This window comes from Macaca fascicularis, chromosome X (assembly GCF_037993035.2).
Source record: "Macaca fascicularis isolate 582-1 chromosome X, T2T-MFA8v1.1".
Classification (NCBI taxonomy): domain Eukaryota; kingdom Metazoa; phylum Chordata; class Mammalia; order Primates; family Cercopithecidae; genus Macaca; species Macaca fascicularis.
In genome coordinates this window covers 159,581,147-159,600,420 of record NC_088395.1, presented here as the reverse complement: position 1 = coordinate 159,600,420, position 19,274 = coordinate 159,581,147, and the positions used below count along the sequence as shown (strand labels likewise).

The window sequence follows — 19,274 nt, the reverse complement described above, 5'->3', positions numbered from 1 at the left end:
TGCTTTTAGGTCATTCATTGGTCAACCCAGGGCTACTGCACAGGAGTGCCAGCCTGAGCACTAGCACCCAGCAGCCCTGGAAGGCCAGGCTGGCCCCAAGTGGCCCTATCCAGGGGCTCAGGTGGTGGCACAGCCACCCCTTCTGAGAGCTGCAGTTAGAGGAACTTCCTGGGGGGCCCCATCTGCACCAGCCCTAGCTCTGGAATCCAACCAACTAGGGCAGGAGGGGCTTGTGGCCAGTCACCCATCCAAAGGCTCATGTCACTGGACATCCAGGGACACAGATGGTGCCAGGTGGCTCCCAGGCAGTTGGGGTTGGGATCTGGGGTCCCCAGGCAGCAGGGAGAGCACCGCTTCTCCCTCAGCCAGGGGTGGGGCATTGATCAGGCCTTCTTTGCCCAGGGTTCCTGTGGGCATAGAGGGCCTTCTTGCAGGGAGGGGAGACCCCCATGGACACCAGATGGCAGTGTGATGACCGCACAGCACAGCAGGGGACACAGCAGAGCCTTGGGGCCGTGGCGGCCTGAAGGAAGCATGGACTCCAGACCCAGCCTGCACACAAGCCCTGGGAGGCCTCTGGAGGAGGGAGGCAGGGGGAGGCTTGGGATGAGTATTGCTGAAAGAGGAGGGCTGGGCCCTGCCAGAAGAGGCAGGAGTGGGGGGAAGGTGAGGAGGGGAAGCACACTTGGAGAAAGGTGCTTAGGAGTCAAGGTCAAGAGACAAGAAATAGGGGGTTGGGTGCAGGTAGAAGGCAAGTATCCTAGGCATGTACTGGGCAGGCTGCACCAAACAATGGGGATGGGGCGGGAGAGACGGGGAGGGTGAGCAGGGAACCCCCTGGTCTTGCTGCTACCCTTTCCCCAACTGGTCAGCTGCTGCTCTCCCTCCAGGGACCCCTCAGGTTTCCCTTCCTCCAGGAAGCCCTCTAGCTCTGACTGCTAAGTAACACAGCCTGAGGGTGCTGGAGAGGAGGGGCAGGTGGGGCCTGGGAGGGGCTAAGTAGTCTTGTCAATTTCAAAAAAAAAAAATGGAGAGGCCTGGAACAGTTAGGGAGGACACTCTCATTTAAGGTACAGAGAAGGTGAGCAGCCTGGGAAGGGTGGCTGGAGACTCCAGAGGAGCGTGGGTTCCTGTGGACGATGGGAGAGGGCAATGTGTGCAAGGCATGAGGAGGCAGCCCAGGCAGGGGCAGCTGGGCTTCCCAGGACAGAGGCCTAGGGACTCCAGCCCAGCCCAGATGAGGCTCAGGGCCGCCCATTTGCCTGTGCACCCCCAGGGCACTCACTGGGGTGACACTGCACTGAGCCCTACAGGACTTGGTGCCACAAAGAAGAGCCGGTACAGGGAGACACAGGCCCAGGCTGCCAGAAGGCAGGGCTCGTGGAAGCTTCCAGGCCACAGAGGGTCATCCAGGTACTCCCTTGCTGCCTCCTGGGGTCAGGGCTGACTTTTCCCCCGGGCCCTGACTGCCTGCCCCACGTCCCCACGCCCCGCGCACTGGCCCCAGGGCCCTGGCTGGAGGTCCCTGGCAGGAAACAGAGCTTTCCCATGTGGGTGCAGCTCCCTACTGTGGTTTCGCTGCAGGAGTGGCCAGAAGGCAAACCCAGGCCAGACCAAGGCCGCCCAGTCAGAAGGAGCTGTGACAGCAATTTGATCTTGTCCATCAGGGCCTCTCTGAATAGTCCTCAGGTTAGAGGGTCTGAGGACTCTACCCACTGCAGGGCCTGATGGTGACAGCTCCAGCCACACGGCAAGGAATGGGCCCTCCTGGCTCAGGCTTGCCTAGCTTTGTAAGCTCCAGGGCAGGGCCACCACCCACAGGTGGGCTGCCCTGCCCTCACCTGTCCCAGCCTCCTCTGACCTCTGACCCCCACTTCCCTGGCTGCCTCGTGGCCCCTGTCCCTCTGACCCCATTCCTGCCTAGGTAAGTATGGGATCCCGAAGCCTTTGGGGATGGTGGTCTCAGGGAAGCTCCCTGTCCACAGCACTGGAGGGGCTCTTGGCCTGCCGGCCCTTAGGGGGAAAATCCTCAGAAGAGAAGTCTCCAAGGAGAATCAAAAGAGAGGGCCCGGCCTCCCACCCACTTGGGCTGGCTCTCCCTGAGCCCCCAGTGGCACCAGCCCGCAAAGAGAGAATGGGCTGCATGGAAGGAGCTCCCACCAGCGCCAGGGACTGGCGGCACTGCTGCGCTACCTTTCTTATCTTTCTTCTCTTCCTCCTCTCCACCAGCTCCAAGCAGCGTGAAGATGATGCCTGTCTGTGAGTTCACACCAACGGCGGTCACCACCATTCTTCCAGAACCTTCCATGACATGAGTGCCTGGAACAGCAACACAGAGACTGAGACAGGAATTTGCACCACCCAGTGGGAGACATATTCAGTGCCCACAACTTGTCTCCCAGGGTCTCCCAGAAGCAGGGACGCGGCGTCCAGGCCGCTAGAGGCTGTGTCCACCTTAAAACTAGGCTGAAGCCTCCTCCCTGGCTTGGAGGGGACCCCGAGGCCCACAGGGCCCACTTAGGGCCTCCAGCCTTCCTGTCCCGTTTCACACTACGTTTCCAACTGGGATAAACACTGGGCTACGTTGAAACCTTCCAGAAAGGGAACACTAGCCCCACTGGATATTGTCGAGGGGCTGGATTTGGGAGAAGCACAGTGCTGTGCTGACCCCCGGAAGCCTCTCTGCTTGGGGCTTCCCATTCAGGACACAAAGCACTCTCCTGGGCCTGGAGGGCCAACTGCCTCGCCCTGTGGCTGGAGCTGCCACGATCAGGCCTCATGGTGGACGGAGTCCTCAGAGTCCCAACCTGATGGTTATGCTGGAAGGCCCTGGTGGACATTATCCTGTCCAGGCTGCCTGCTGGGCTACATGGCTGCTGACGCCCCTTGGTGCCAGGCTGGCCAGGAGGGTGGCCCTCACCTGAGAGCAGCATGGGATCTTTGTCAGCTGACTTGCGCACATGGTCAGACTCGCCCGTCAGGGAGCTCTCGTCGATCTTGAGGTCATTGGCCTGGATGAGCACGCCGTCGGCTGGCAGCAAGTCGCCTAGAACACCGGGAAGCAGAGGCCTTTCTCCCCACCACCTCCTCCCAGCTGCCCCAGGGGAGGTCCCGTAGTGCCGTGGGCCGCCTGGGAAAGGGACTTGGGAGCCCTCCTCCTTCTGGGGAACGAGGACATTTGCATCCTTTGTAGGGGGGAAGCCCTCCACAGAGGCTGTGGGGACAGCTGATTCCTGGGGGGCCTGCTGTGTCTGAAACTCTCCCACTCTGCCCTGCCCGGTGCTCCCCCCACCTCCCCCACCTCCGGCCTCCTGCAGGTGACGGCACCCATGCCGCCGGGGAGAACCTGTGCTGGGGGTCTCCTCTGGCCCACCCTCCCCAGAAGCAGGAGCCGAGCTTCCTTGACAGGGTAGGTGAAGACCAGGGCACTCACCGTACTTGACCTGGGCAATGTCCCCCACCACCAGCGCAGCCACGGGGACCTGGAGGAGCTGCCCGTTCCGGATGACCGTGAACTTCTGCTCCTGCTCAATTCGGCTCTGCAGGCCTCGAAACTGCTTCTCCTTGCTCCAGTCATTGAAGGCTGTGACCAGCACCACACAGATGACAGACAGCAGGATGGCAGCCCCCTCTATCCAGCCAGCCTCGGCCTCACCCTCATCTTCTGTGCCTCCTGACACATTCCCGCAGGCTGTGCCAAGGACAAAAGGGAAGCAGTGGAGGAGACATCACCATCCTGTGACCCTCTCTCATCTCAAGCCCCATTCCTCCCCCTCCTTCCAGCCCAGGCCCCCGGGCTTTACCTTCACTCTCCTCTCCTGGCGGCGCATAGAACGAGAGGCCCAGAGAGACGATGGCAGCCACCTCCAGGATGATGAGGGTCACGTCCTGCAGGGCCTCCCACACCAGCTGCAGGAAGGTCTTGGGTTGTTTGGGGGGGATGAAGTTCTGCCCGTAGATCTGCCTGCGCTTCTCCAGGTCATTGGTGTTGTCCGCCAGGCCTGCGTGGTGCCCGGGAAGCACAGAAGGAGAGGATGGGATGGGACGGGCTGGCCTTGTGTGTCCCAGGCCTCCTACATGGCCCTGCTTGACTGCTCCTTGGGTGGCAGCAGCCCTCTGGGGCCGTCTGGCCAGCGCCTGGCTCTCCCTCTAGACAGGAGCCTTTCTGCAGACCGCTGGGGGTGTGCACGTGGGAGTGAGCACGCGGCCCTCTGGCTGCTGTCACGGGGAGTCCCTAGCCATCCTCCTCCTGACACACAGATGGCAAAACAGGCCAGGAGGCTCCCGGACTCCAGCAGGTCCCAGGTCCCTGTGCTATCCTGGCCACCTCCATACTACCGCTGAGGGGGCACGGAAGGCAGGGGACAGGACCCAACAAGGGGGCACAGAGGGGACCCAGTAGGGTATTGCCAGGTACAGCCAAGGGTTGCTAGGAGACAGGACAGAAGAGAACAGCCAACCGTCCCCTGGGGAGGAGAGCAAGTGTCCAGGGCACTTTAGTGGAGACATGGGGAGGGCCACCAATCAGGGGAGGCAGGGATGGCACCAGATGCCAAAGACTAGGCCAAGGCTCTGTGCCTGTCAGGAAACACCTCTCTTGCTCCTAGCCTATGAATTCCCTGAGCAGGCTTGTCACCAACACCCCGCTCCCCAGCTCTGTAAGATAGGGCCAGCTGGTCCCAAAGACTGGCAGTGTCACACACCCCAACATGTGAGGATAGGAACAGCCTGCAAAGAGGGTGGGCAGGGCCCGAGGGACTGGGGCATGAGCATGGCCAGTGACAAGGGATCGGGAGTCTCCAGGGTGCCTGCGACTGCTGGCGACAGGGAATGCAGGCCTACTTTCCAGAAGTTTCTCAGGGAAGAAGCAGTGGGGAGGGAGCATGAGAGTTAGTGGGAGATGCAAGTTCTTGGGTCCAGAGACCCAAAGAGGAAGAATGGTGTCGCGTGAGGAAAGAGAGGCATGGGAGTGGGTTCCCGGTGGGGAACAGGCAGGGAGAAGCCAAACCGGAGTCACGGTGCTGAGGGAGGAGACTGGGAAGTCTTCAAGCCTTTTCTGGGCTGCATGGCCTCGCAGGGGTCAGGGAGACACTGTCCACCCTGGGCTGCTCATCAGCTGCTCTCTGCAGGGCGCAGACAAGGCGACTGAGGCTGGAGGTGGAGAGGGCCCTGTAACCATGAGTCAGAGCTCTGGCCTGTGGCCCAGGTCAGGACAGAACCTACGCTGCCCGACAGGACCCGGCGAGCACAGGGCCCTCAGGACCCAGCCACCTTGGTTCTAATGTAGCTCCAGCGCCAACTTTGAGCCCTCAGCCAGGGCTCACAGCTCGTCTACATGGCGACTTGAATGACACCCAGAGCCACTCAGAAGCCCCAAATGGACTTTGCCTTCACAATCAGAGCCACTTGTCCCTATCTAATTCTGTCACTTGTCATCCTTGAGGATGCTCACTTCTCAGTCTTCCTTGGCCTGAAGGTACTGGAAACTTACATGTGTGACTGGCATCCAGGCCTGGACACCCACTCAACCACTTTCTACCAGGGTAGGCATGTGGCATGACACCATCCTCTGGCCTCACCCTTGGCCCCAGGATTCTCAGCCCCCGCTGATGCGGAGGAGCCCTCCCGGGGGCTCACCCAGCGCCCAGTGCTGTGGCGGCCATGACCAGACCCACACTGACACCTAGTGGACAGAAAGCAGCTTGCAGCTCCCAGCCCTGGGCAGCTGGGCTTACGCCTGCCATCTGCTGCAGGGACCGGATGACCAGAGAGCCCAGCCCCAGCCCATGGGGCACTCACAGTGGGTCTGGGAAGGCACACAAGACTCCCCAGATGACTGGAGAACAGGCACATGCTAACCTTGAGGCTTCTGAGGAGGGATAGGGGTAGGGGTAGCCCTGGCCGCAGTGGAACAGAAGCTGTCGCCTGCAAAGCCACAGCTCATTCGCCCCAGCTGGGTGATGGCCACATGGCATCCTCCCCACCCAGAAGAGCCGCAGCTGTCCCTGCCTCTCTCCCCGTGGATCAGGTTTCTTCAGGAGCCAAAGGCCTCTTGCTGAGGCCTGAGCCTGCCCCAATCGGGAGCCTGGGGGTAACTCACGACCTCATTTCCTGGGTGGTGGGGAGGGGGCTGGGGACCAGGGACCCAACTGAGGGGTGTGCATCTCGCTCCGGACTGGGACTATCTCCTGGAATTACAGGAGCTAAGCCAGGTGGAGACAGTACTAGGGAGTACAAGACCCCCCAAGTGACTTGAGAGCAAGCACATACTAATTGCGGGGCTTCTGGGGTGGGAGAGGGACAGAGGAGGCTCCCCAAACACCTGGGGTCTCCACTGCCCTTAGCCTGGAGCCTCCATGCAAGTCTACCTCCTGCCTGCCTCACCTCACATGCCCAATTTGTCCCTGAGAGCAGACGGGACCCCTGGCCCATTCCCCAGGAACTCCCTCACCCTAATCAGCCTCTCCCTTGGCCTTGATCTGCCCTTGCAGCTGCAGCCTTGCTCGTTTCTCCTTGGCCTACACAGGCAGCTGCCCTTGGCCTGGCCCTGTGGCCTTAGCCTTCCTGTGGGCTCGGGGTCCTGATGGCTGCCCCACCACAGCACCCATTGACAGGGAAGAGGAACACATGCTTCCCCAGCAGGCCCGAGGGCAGTCCAGGTCCAGGGCATGGGGGCAGGGCTGGCCAGTTGGCATGGACACAGATGGGCTGCCTGACTGGAGCAGAGGCCAGATGCCATCGGAATTGGATTAGGAGCATATCGTGTCGGCTCCCAGCTAATCCGCCCCTCCTTTCCAGTACTGCCTGTGGAGCCCAGAGGGGGACCGGGTGGGGCCAGGTTCCCGGGCGAACCCAACTCTGAGTTCAGCCTGAGACCCAGGTTTCCTGACAACAGCAGCGTGGTTTCCAGGATGGGTTCTGGAATCCTCTTGGAGTGCTCCCAAGGCAGGGAGGGCAGTGGATTGACGAGTGTGCCACCAGAAGATAAAATTCCCTTCCCGCAAGGCACCATGCGCCATAAAACACCTGCCCCACGGGGGAGTGCCTGCCTCCTGGGCAGCCCCAAGTCTGCCCACCTTGTCAGGGGATTGGCATGGGGCTTGGGGCACAATGAAGCCAGCTGCCCCCGTGGCTCAGGCCCTTGTGTCTGAGGAGGACTGAGGGGCGGGCGGGTCTGAGCACCAGGTCTGGGTGCACGGCTGGGCTAGGGGATGCGGGGAGAGAGTCACCCGCTCCTGGCACTGACAGCTCAAGCCCGAGGACCTTGAGGGTTGAAGAGGGGAGGGGCTGGTCCTCTGCTGCTCGTTCTGTGGGCAGCAGATCCAGGCCTGGCCGGCTCCCTGCACTGTGGCCTTGGGGACCCAGGTGCTTGGAAGCCCGTCAGAGGCCAAGCCACCCACCTGTGTGCCTGCCCTTCTCCGTGCCCTGCCTCCACAGGCACGCAAGAACTCCTGAGCTCCATGGCAGAATCGGGCAGGTTCCCAGGAGCCTTGACATTTTAAATATTTAACAAGGCCTGGCAGACAGGGGGAAGAGCAGACAGCTGAGGCCCATCTGCTTCCTTTGATCTGGGAGAGGCCAGAGCCCTTGTGGATAAATGGCCCTCCACCCAGCCTCCTCGGGGGCTGGGCAAAGAGGAGGGAAGGCAAGAGATGCTCGGGAGTGGAGCCAAAGACATCGGCCCCAGCAGCAGCTGCACTGCGAGGGTGTGTGCGGCGGTGAGGCAGGATGTCATAGGCGCATCAGCTCCAGGGAACAAAGCTAGGGAGACCCAGGTAGACCCCAGAGTTCCTGACCTGGCCCGCAGCCCCCGTCCTCCATCTCCACTCCTCCCTGCAGCCTGAGTGCCACCTGCAGACAGATGGGGCCGAGGCCGGAGCCACAGGAGAACAGTCTCTGGGTTGAGGGTGAGGGCAGAGTGGGAGGCTGGAGGTGCCAAGGAGCCTCGCGGCTGGGAGCAGAGGAGATGGTTGGGCCCAGGCGTTGCCCAGACGGGTGGCAGATCAAATCAGCCCGCACTGGCTGGGGCACAGGCCTGGCACTAGGCTGGGATAGCCCCAGCAGCCCTGCCAGGCATGCAGGGCCAGAGAACGCTGTGGCTCCTAGAATCTGGGGCTGGGCCTGGCTCCTGGGGGTCCCCGCTTCATGGCAGACCCCAGCAACCAGGGCTGGGCAGGCCTCACAAGGCCGGGTGGAGCATTGCCTCCCACGGGGACAGTCAGGCCTCCACCCCAGATCTTTCTAGACAGTGCTCACCGGGCTTTCTAGAGCCTCCCTCAGCAGTGAGACCGACACTGCCCTGGGCTGGTGCCTCTTTGGGACAGGCTGTGGCCAGTCAGTGCCACCTCTGATCAGCACTCTGGGCCTCCCGTGCCCCAGCTTCAGCCACCCCTTCCCGCCAGAGCCAAATGGCTCTGTGCCATCCCCAGGCCATCCTCTCTCTTCCCAGGAGTGGCCCTGATCACCCGCAACTCCGAAGGCTTGCACCCTGCACCCCTTCCTTCTGTTATGATCTCCCTTAACTGAACACAGGGTTGAGCACACCGGAAATCTCCAAATATAGAGATGGGGCTGTCTTCCTCCTCCCCACCCTGCCCTGTTCCTTGGAAGGATTTCTGTTTGGGGCCCATTCCGCCTGTGTGTGCATCCCATGAGGTACCCATCTCCTCCTCCCCAACCTCACTCTATAGAGCAGAGAACTCCTGATTATGGAGGTGCGGGGACGAGGGGGTCAGGTCACACCCCCTTGAGGACCCAGGTTACCCAGGGCATCTCCTCCTCAAGGGAAATGGCTGAGAGGAGGGGCACAGGTGGCCCTTGACCCTGGCCAGCCCTGGGGGTAATGACACCTTCAGGATGCTCCTCTGAAGGCTGGGAGCAGGACTGGGTGGCACGCAGCCTGAGAGGGACTTACCCTCTGTGGGTGAGGTCTTCAGCCTCCGGCAGAGCCCGCTGACATCCCCGTAGGCCTCCTCGATCTTCTGCAGTGCCTCGGCCCCTCGCAGCTCCATGAGGGCACGCAGCTCTGCCAGCGTGCACCCAAAGCCTCCAGCGTGGGGGGCATCCCGCTGCTGCTGGGGCTTGGGGTGGAACTCGATGGAACTATTGGCCATGTCGCCCATGCTGCCTGTCAGGCCTTCTCACAAGTGCAATCTTGGCTCAGCCACAGCTGGGGACAGGCGGCCACCTACGGTCCCAGTGCCCAGGCAAGGTTTGGCAGTGGTGAGAAAGCTGCTAAGCGTGGACACCTGGGGAGACAGAGGCGAGAAGAAGCTAGGGGAGTGGTTGAGACACAACTGAGATCCCATCTTCCAGAATATTCTCTGCAAATCTTCACTCAGTCTGTGCCATGACCCTCGAAGTGCAAAAATCACCTCCCAGGCTGGGCCAGTGGCCCTCATGCTCTGCCAGGCCCCACAAGCCAGATCACTCCGGGGTCTTGCCCACCACGGGTATCCAGAAACTGGAGGGCTTGCCCAGGTGGGGAAGGGGAAGTGTCGATGCCTCCTGCCGGGGCCCTGCAGTGGCTAACACTAGCTATAGCTGGAGGCAGAGGCTCTCACTGCCCCCCAAATTCATTTGGGAACCCACGCTGAAGTGAGGGCAGTGTGCTGGGACTGATCAGTGGCTGGTCTTGCCCGTGCCCCACCACCAGTCCTGGGCTTGTCCACTCCGGTTCACTCCCTGCTCTTGCCTAGTTAAGATGCGCCCTGTGCAGCGGGCATGCTGTGAGTCCCTGGTGGTCTTCTGGTGTGGCCTTAGTGGCTCACGGTTTCTGTGGCCCTGAGATTACCTGGGGGGCCAGGGGTGAGAAAAGGAAGAGGGCTGGAGGAAGGGTGGGAGACAGGGGAGGGGAGAGAGGGACAAGAGGGAAGGGCAAAGAGAGGGAGGGAAAGGGGGATGGAGGGAGGGAGAAGAGGGAGGGGATAAAGGGAGTGGCTGAGGAGGAGAGGAGGAGCGGGCACACCGGAGAAAGCCAAAGCAGCCACAGGTCGCTGGCGAGTCTGCCAATGTCCCGGCCCACAGCATGGTGCCACCCACTCCCCTCCACGTCATTCTTCCCTCCAGGTGACAAAGTAAGGGGCTAAGGTCTCCCCACACTGAAAGCATCAAGGCCACGGCCCTGGCCACACTGCCTTCCCCCTCTGCCAAGCATTGCAAAGTTGTCATCCCTCTCCTTGGCCCCGGGGCAAGGATCCAAGGATCCGCTGGTGCCCAGGCTGCCCCTCCTGCAGCCATTACAGTGTTTGGCGGGGCCCACTGCAGCTCCTCTCTCTCTGCTTCTTCCCAGCCCGAGCTAAGCCTGCCACATCCTCATGGAACTGAAATGGCCTCAGTGTACATGGCCTGGCCTTGACTTCAGCCAAGAGCCCTCCTGGCGGCTCAGCAGGGCCCTGACCCCTCGTCTCTGGGGAAGCTCCTGGCTCAGAAGCATCTGTTGGAAACTAGTGGCCCAGAGCCCTGAAGAAAGGGGAGAAAGCCCTCAGGCAGCCAAAGCAGACATGGCCAAGTCCATGGCCTTATTTTCAGGAGAGGCCCTGGTGGATACTTCATGAAACGTCCATCCACAGTGACCCACGTTTAAAAAGCATGCACACCTGCGTGTTTACTCTCACGACACTTTGCACATGAAGCAGCCTTCACTTCTGGAGATGTGGGGACAAAATGATGGCCATGTGCCTGTGCCATCCTCTCTCCCCACCTCTCCCTGCCCTGTCTTGCAGTTGGTCACCTGACATATATTTACCGAGCAGCTACTACATGCCTGGCAATGGCTTGATGTGCTGGGACAGGTGCTCAACAAGTCTCAACTAACCCCGTCCCTCTCTAGCTGGGACAGGGAAAACGGCAGGCCCAAGGGCCAAGAGCTGCAGAGTTGCAGCTGGGGCAAAGGTGAGGCAAGGCGCCTGGGGACAGGCCTGGGGGAAAAAGACTGGAAGGAGTGAGAGCCGAGGAGAGGGGCCAGGACAGCAAGCGAAGCTGTCCCAGGTGGGGCGGGCTCCTTCTGGAGGTGCCGTGTGGATGAATTGCCCTTGCTTTTGTGACGTGGGAAACTGAGGCTGGCTTGGGGAAGTGGCAGAGCCAGAGGACAGCTGGGTGTCCCGCTTCTGACCCCTCAAGGCAGCAATGGCAGCTTTCGGCTGTCACCTGGACTCCTCATCTTCTCGAGACAGCCTCCCCTCCCCACCCCAGGACCTTTGCTTGGGACGATGCACCTGCCAGGGCGCCTTCTCCCTGACTCCCTGAGCTCCAGTCACCTCGTGCCTTAACAATCCCACCATGTAGCAACTTGGTGCCACTGTCGGGTTCAGGCTCTGCGCCCCCAGCGGGTGACAGAGTGAATGGCTTGTGTGGTAGGCTCTTGGGTGGCACACAGCCATGACAGAAATGCTTGTTCCTTAGAGCAGGGGTTCCCCGTGGCACGGTCACTGAGGACTGGTGGCCCTCCCCTGGCACGTGCTCATCCTTCCTCCTCTGACCAGGGCATACCCAAGGCCAGCTCTGTCTTCCCCAACCCGGTCCCTGCCCCTGATGCCACAGCAGTGGCCCAGACAGAACCATAGCAGGTCCTACAGCTGCTCCTGACTGGTGCAGCCATGGCTGTGTCTGAGTGGACCCGCAGTGACTCATGGGGAGGGCAGTGGGCAAGGAGGCAGTCCTCCCCTCTGCCATGGTCCTGGGGCCAAGTTCCTTCTCCTCGGCTGGCCCTGCTGGCCCTCCCCACTGCAGGATCCCCATCCCTCAACAGGCAAGCTCCATGTCCTGTGGACCACCTCCTAGGTCTCCCTCCGGTCCAGCAACTCGTGACGACCCTGCTGTGAGTCACCCCTTTTCCTGGTTCAGGCACCATCGCTCCAGTGGGCCCCTGTTTCAGTCTCCCATCCTCATCAAGCAAAAGGCCAGATTCCTTCTGAGCACCTCCCAGCCCCGCTCCCGCCCCAGCCGCACAGCCCTGCCAGCTCTGAGCCCTGACCGCACGCCCTCTGTTCCCGCTCCACCTGCTGACCTCCGATGAATCCTCTTAGTCACAATTCAAGTGGAACATTCTCCAGGAGTCTCTGCCAGTTCCCCAGCCAAAACTGATTGCGCCTGAGTCTATAATCCCACGACCCGTTCCTATTTCACTCTGCTTGGCATTGCAATGATCTGTGAGCATGTCTCCCACGAGCTAGGTCCTAAGCTCTTTGAGACACGTGGTATGGAGTCGGCAGGAAGTCTACCACGTGGTCAGTCCCGCATGTGGCCGGGGGCCTGGAGGAATGAGTGAATGGGGGCCTGGCCCACAGAGGAGGAGCTTGGAGTCCTGGGAGGCGGAGTCTCCATCCTGGAGGACAGGGTGGGGTCAGGGTGCTCTGCTAACCCTCATCGTCTTCATGAATGCAATAGGCTATAGGGCAGACAGGATCCATCAGTTAAAGTAAGTCCCGTTTAGAGTGACTGTTGGCTGCTGTAGAGACCAAATGGCATATACTCTGCTTTCCTGGGTTCTATATAAGCCTGGGTGATGGCCTCCCTGAGTCCCAATAAAGACAGCAGTCATCGCCGAAATGGCCAAGAACTGAAGTGACTAGGCCTATCAGTTCTGCAGGCCTGACAGAGTTTCCTGCCTGGGCTGGCTGCCGAGAACGGTCTGTAGGCACCAAAAGGGCAGGGAACATACCATTTCTGTGCTCTTTCATCTTTCTGACCTTAACTGGCTTAATTGAAATGAGAACCTCCACAGAGGGGGCCTCGCACCTTCTGGCATTTGCACCATCCCCGCACGGACTGGCTGGCCTCGTGGTGGGAGACAGCCAGGGGGGTCCCTGGCTGCTTCCTCCAGGGGCTGCTGGAGGGGATGGCCCAAGTCCAGGCCCATTATTCAGCCACCTTCTGGACTCTTCCCTCCAGCAGGGCCCAGACACCCTTGCCTCCCCACTAGGCTCAAACAGAGTGCCTGCTCCCCACCCAGTGACTCAAACCCACCCAACCAGAGACCCAGGGGTCCTCTTTCCCCTGTGTTGTCCCTCCCTGGCTTTGGGGGCTCTCCCAGCACCTCCAGCTTAATCCCCCATGGACTTCCTCCAGACCCCGGACAGCCCAGCATCCTCCAGAAGGCTCGGCACTGTCTAAGTAGGGGGCACCCCCGCTCCCATGGGGCCCCTCTCAGAACCCCATGGCATACACTGAGTTTTGAGCCCACATTTGCATGCCAGCTCTTGACAGACATGTTTCTTTCATTGCACCCTTGGAAACACCCTACAAAGACCAGGAGAACTCTCCCCGCCTTACAGAGGGGGAAACTGAGGCTCAGGAAGGCTCCTGCTCTTGCCCTGGTCTGCCTTCCATGTGACTTGAGGTGGGTCACGGCCGCCCTTGCTGGGGCACTCTGATGGCATCTCTCAAAGCCTCCCCAGCAGGCCCAGGCTGCACTCCACTTGGCCACCTGCTCCGCCTTTATGGAGGAGAGGACAGATGGAGGGCGAGATCCCACCACCGTCCTCCAGATCTCAGGTGATGCACACATTGGGATTCACCCTGTTCTCTTTCCTGAAAACAGCCCCACTGCACCCCAGCCGAGCACCCCTTCAGTTTCTGGGGTCTGTGTGGACATATATCCCCACAGCGATGGTGGGGCATGTACTGCTAGGAAGTCCCAGCTCCCGAGTCACTCCGTAGTCACCGGACCCTCAGTGATGAGAACATGTGGCCCCTGGGGGTTCAGACCATCTGGATGCCAGAGCCAGGCCCAGGATGCTGTGGCCCCGAAGCAAGAAGGAAGCAGAACTCAGGGGCAAAGGGCAGGAGATGGAGGCCTGGGGGCCTACCTGGGCACATGCCCTCCACTGTGGGCCCTCCTGGAGGCAGACTAACTATCACCTGCACCCTCCAGCACAGACCCAGCAAGCAAGGGCCTGCCTTTCAGAAGGGCCCATCACTCAGCGTCATGACTCACTACGGGGATTCCTTAAAACAATAGTCCCCCATCTCTCTCCACCTCTAGGCTCCTAGAACACAGGCCAGGCCCAGCAGAACCCAGGGAGGAAGAGCAAGCCAAGGCAACAGCGAGAGGCGCGGCCCAGGCCTCACTGATCGGGCCCAGGGTGGGCTCCTGGACCAGCTGGGGAGCAGGTGGGGAGAGGGCACGGAAGGAGGGCGTCCAGTCTGGCAGCCACCCTGCCCTCTCCTGGGCCTGGCATGATCCTAGGCAGGTCGAGATGCTGGTGGCCGGTGTGCACCTGGGAGGCCCTTTTATCCCTGATTCCTCACATCTTCCTGCCCTTGCTCCAGGCCCTCTCCTTCCTGCATGCCCCTGCCCCTCCCCTCTGCTTGACGCACCTTGGCGACCACCTGGGAGGGGAAACGAGGGTTCCAAGGACGAGACCTGCATGCAGCCAGGGAGGGGGGAGGAAAGGAGCTGAGGCAGGGAACAGCCTCATTAATATTTCAGAGGCACCTTCGCTGCAGCTCCTGGGCCCTCACGGTTCCACTTGTGCTGGTGGAGGGAGGAGGATGGGAAAAGAGAAGGAAATAAAACCCGAGAAAACAGATTTAAAGGGACAGGCTCCCCCCCCACCCCCTACTGGCCCCCGGTGCTCCGTTCCCTCCTCCCCCGTTCCTGGTACAATCTGCGCACATGCCAAGTGGTTCTCATGCCTGGAACAGCTTTGGGCAAAAACAATAACTGTCACCATGGTGCCCCCTCCCCACTCCTGCATGCACCCACCTGCCTGAAGCTCTGCCCTGCAGGGCAGCCCTGGAGGGGCCACCTTGGGGAACCACTGGCAGTTGTGTGCAAAGCCAAAGCAACCGCCTGTCCGGCGCTGGGTGCCACAGAAAGACACAGGCATTGGAAGTCCTTGTTAACAAGGGCCCAGCCAAGGAGGATTCTGGAACCCAGAGAAACACCCTGGAGGTGGCAGGAGCCCAGGAGGTGGCCCGATTCAGCCTGCGCCTTTGGGTGGATGCACTTCTGCAGCACTCTTGGCCCCTAGGTGGCCCAACGCTCTAGTCTAATCTACAGCAGCCCATGCCAGACCTGGGTGGGCACTGCTCACCACTCAGGGAACTTCACAAATACAGAGTCTTGGGTCCAGAGCTTCCCATTCAGAAGTGGGAGGACCAGAACGATATAAAGCACCCCAACTCCTGGGGGATCTGGGTGTCTAGCCAAGCTTGAGACCACACATTTGCCTGCCTTCAGAGGCTCCAGGGCTGGCCCAGAATTCTCTCATTCAAACAAGTACCACCAGAGAATGGAAGATTTGGTGCAGCCACTGTGGAAAGCAGTAGAATTCCCATAGGGCCCACCCACCCCACTGCTGGGGTGGGCCCCAAAGAATTGAAAGCAGGGACACAAACATATTTGTCCACTCAAGTTCATAGCAACATTACTCACAATAGCCAAAAGGTGGATGCAACGCAATGTCCGTGGACAGGCAGCTGGATAAACACAATGTGGCCATCCAGGTTGTAGAATAGGACTCAGCCTTAAAAAGTAAGGCCATTCTGAGACGGGCTTCAAAATGGCTGACCCTTGAGGACGTTGGACTCAGTAGAAGGAGCCAGTCACAGAGAGGCCAACACTATACGATTCCACTCCTGTGGGCGCCTCATAGGAGAGCTGTGAAATCCAAGGGGATGGACAGTGGAAGGGTGGGTGCCAGGGGCTGGGGGGTGGGGAGTTGGGGTTGAACGGGGCCAGAGCTTCAGTTTAGGAAGATGAACAAGTTCCACGGCTGGATGGTGGTGATGGCTGCACAGCACCGTGAATGTGCTTCTGCCCCTGGGCCGCACACTTAAAAATGGTGAACGTGGTACATTTTATGTGATGTCTATATCACCACAATAGAACACGCAAGCAGCCCCCACCAGCCACTTCGCCCTGTGTCCAGGGTGGTGGACACTGGGCCTGAATGGCCTCCCGTGCTGCCCAAGCCACACACTGTGATTGCAGGAGTTTCACTGCCTTGACCAGCCCAATCAGCCAGCAGTTCGCTTGTATGGATTTTAACTTCCAGGAAACCCCCCTACTGGATATGGAAACCCAAGCAGACCCTTCCCCACACATCCTACCCCACCCTACAGCCTCTGTGACTTCTAACACCACCCATGTCCTGCCCAGCCAGGTGGGTGCCCTATTTGGTGGCACAGGACCAGATCAGTGGAGAGAGGCCATTGCCACTGCTCCTGCCCTCTTGCTCACAAATGGTCCCCTCTTTTTGCTACAATTCTTCAGAGGTACATCCCCAGAAGGGCTGGTCAGGGGAAAGGTCAGCCTGGGGAAAGCCTGGCCTCAAGATGGGTACCTTCCATTTCTCAAATGTGTCTTGAGGAGGTGTTAATTAATCTCCAGAGGTGTGTGGCAGAAACTTGCTAGCTACTCTCCCCCTTCCTGGGTCATGTTTTAATTTTCAGCTAAGTGTCTCGTCATTCAGCTAATGATTACATTCCCCCAACTCCCTTGCAGCTAACCATGACCATCTGACTGTGTCCCGGCCAATTGGGTATGAGCAAAAGTGACACGGATGACTTCAAGGGCCATGTCCTTAAAGAGAAGGAACGTGCTCTCCTCTGTCCTTCCCCTCCTTCCTGCCGGCTGGAATGCTGGTACTGCCGCAGCTATCTATCTGTTGCCATCTTGCACATGGAATCCATGTATGACACAATCAAAGGAGCTCAGATTCCTGAGGGCTAAGTAGGTGTCACGCTGAAGCCACTGTTAGGCTGGGTCTCTGTTACATAGGCCAAGCCCATAGCCTGAGTAAATCTTCACTCCTAACCCAAATCCAGCCTGGTTCTGGGAGAGCCAGGAGGCCTCCCTGAGGTCTCCAAGACCTACCAAATCCCCACTTTCCCCTGAACTCGCTGGGGGGTGATATTGTCCTAAAAGTTCTAGCTAAGGCAGAAGGGAGAGGATAGAGCCACGGACGAGAGGCAGAATGACTGTCACTCTGCCAGAAGCCTCTATAGCATGGGGTGGCCATCCCCACCAAAAGGCATATGCGGCTCAGGCACAGAGTGGTTAGAGAGCTTACTCAAGGTCACACGGCAAGCCAGGAGCAGAGGCCAACATGACCTCAAGTGGTCTAGCTCCAGAGGATTCTACATTGCTCCTCTGCCAAGTTACTGCCCTGAAAACCCAAGAAAAGCAACGAGCAAGTGATTAGAACCAATTAAAAGAGTTCAACAAAGTGACTGGGCAGGAAATCTGTCCCCGTAAACCTCAGGGTTCCAGACTGCAGGTGCTGGCTTTGGTCACTCAAGCTCTCTGGGCCTTCACTTTTTAATCTGCGAAATGGTCCTCGTTCCTTTTCGCTGGGTTGGTGAGAAGGCAGGGCTCCACCTACCCACACACCCTAAGGCTGGTTTCCAGTGTACTGGGCCCATTTTCCCCGGAGGTTCCTTCAAGCCCATGAGGTCACCAGGAAGCCCAGCAGGGCAATGCTCTTTGCTGAGTCAGCCCCTCCCGCCACACGTGCCCCTCCCAAGGCTTGTCCTGAAGTCCTCAGCTGGACTCCAGCTGGACCCCACAGTTCACAGGTCAGGACCAAGCTCGACCGGTGAAGCCAGAACATTCCGTTCGGCCGGGGGCTGAACCCATGTGCCTCTCTGGATGCTTCCCCAAGCTTGCCTGGACTCCCGCAGTGCTCCTGTCTCCCACACAGGCAGCCCTCACAATGCTGGGTGTCCCTGGATCCCGCAGGGAGGTTGGAAACCCCTTTGTGATTGAGGCCAGAAGTCTACACTGAGGGTTGGGGGACAGTCATTTGTTTCCTGCCAGAGAAGGCAAGAGCTGCAGAAGGAGAGAGTGAGGGAGCAGGAAGCATAATGACACTAATTATCCAATTACAGCGGGTGTGCGAGCTGCATTGCAGCGTGAGCCTGGCCAGCCACTACCCTGCCCCCACGCGCTCCCCACGCCCCTTCTGCCAACCCGGGCCTGCCCAGCAGCCCCGAAGGCACAGACGGCATGGGCACCTAGAAATGCTGTGGCTGTGGCCAGTGTGGAAGACTCTAGCCTGCAAAGGGACGGAGACCTCGTGTTTGGGGTTCAGTAGGAAGCTGGGACCCTGTCCTCCCAGCCCTTCATAGCCAGAGAACATGTGGATGGGAGGGGAGGTGCCCCAAGTCGCCCTAGCTCTGCTGTGGTACCTCGGTGCCCGTCCCATCCGGCTTCCAATCTCGGAGCCAGCTCTGAGGACCGGAAGCCATCAAGGCCTAAATAGGTAATTAAGGAAATTACAGGCAGCTGGAGGCCATGGGGCTGTGGGCCCTGGGCTAAGTCCTTCCAGCTCGGACAGGCAGTGACTAAATAAGGAGCTACCAGGACACATACACGTGTCCTCCCAGGGAACGAGTCCCATGGGGCCCCATTAGGAATTCTGGCAGGGGCAGTAGAGGGGGCGCCCTGGTTTCTGGAAGCAGGCCAAAGTCCTTGGGAGGACAGGCTGGGGGATGCATTGGTGTCAAGGTCAGAGGCCAATAAAAGGATCTGGAAGGCAGACTTCCAAACGGGGGCTCCAACTGAAGATGGGAGTCAAGCCTGCCCTTCTGTGACACAAACCCAAGGAACAAGCACACCAAAGTATCCGTGCCACTCTCCCCGGCTGAGGGCTCAGGATGCTGCTGCCAAATGTGGTGATGGAGGAAGAGCCAGTGGCGAGGGTGCCCAGAGAGAGGGTACCTCAGAAGCTGCAGCCAAGGCTGTGACAGCAGGACCTGAAGGTCATCAAGGGCTTGGCTGCTGTCTGAATCGCATGAACTGAGCATTGCTGGTTCATTTTTGAATTGCCTAAGACACTATTTCTGACCGAGGAACTCGGCAAATGAGCCCAAAGCTTTTCCAACAAAGCCCAGAGGAAGCACCACAAAGCTCCTGCAGCGCTCCAGGAGCGCCTGAAGGGAGTGCAGAGGCAGAGGGCCCCTCTCAGGCCAGGACCCAACACCAATGCAGGGCTCCGAGTCTCTCTCAGCGCGCCTCACGGCCCATCAGGTCCCCCCACTCTCCTACCACCAGCTGCTCCTCCAGTTCCTGGCCCTCTTATCGTCATCTGTCATCAGCACCATTCCTCCCGCCCCCTCTGTGCTCATGGACAGATGCCTGCTCTCCCCACTGGGAAGGCACCGGGAGAGCACAGCTGGGCTGGGGATAGGACCTGGAGGGGTGGATTTCTGCTCTGCGTGCTCACCCCCTCCCCTCCTCCCTAGGTTGGGAGACCCCAACCCTGCACATCTCCATCTCAGGCCCCCCCCCCCAATTGTGCTATAGCCCAGCTTCCTCCTTTGGGGAA

General features: G+C 59.8%; 1 protein-coding gene across 8 annotated transcripts in view; it reads right to left on the bottom strand.

Annotated features, from left to right (window-relative positions):
* ATP2B3 (ATPase plasma membrane Ca2+ transporting 3) overlaps positions 1 to 19,274 on the bottom strand; it is a 66,058-nt gene that overhangs the window by 38,386 nt on the left and 8,398 nt on the right. For all 8 annotated transcript variants that reach the window (XM_045383725.3, XM_045383721.2, XM_045383723.2 and 5 more), the window contains exons 2-6: positions 8,915 to 9,248; positions 3,804 to 4,001; positions 3,434 to 3,691; positions 2,921 to 3,046; positions 2,194 to 2,319 (exon numbers count right to left, since the gene is read on the bottom strand). In XM_045383725.3, the coding sequence (XP_045239660.1) occupies positions 2,194 to 2,319; positions 2,921 to 3,046; positions 3,434 to 3,691; positions 3,804 to 4,001; positions 8,915 to 9,122 (916 nt within the window). In that variant the 5' untranslated portion in view covers positions 9,123 to 9,248. The remainder of the gene's footprint in view (positions 1 to 2,193; positions 2,320 to 2,920; positions 3,047 to 3,433; positions 3,692 to 3,803; positions 4,002 to 8,914; positions 9,249 to 19,274) is intronic.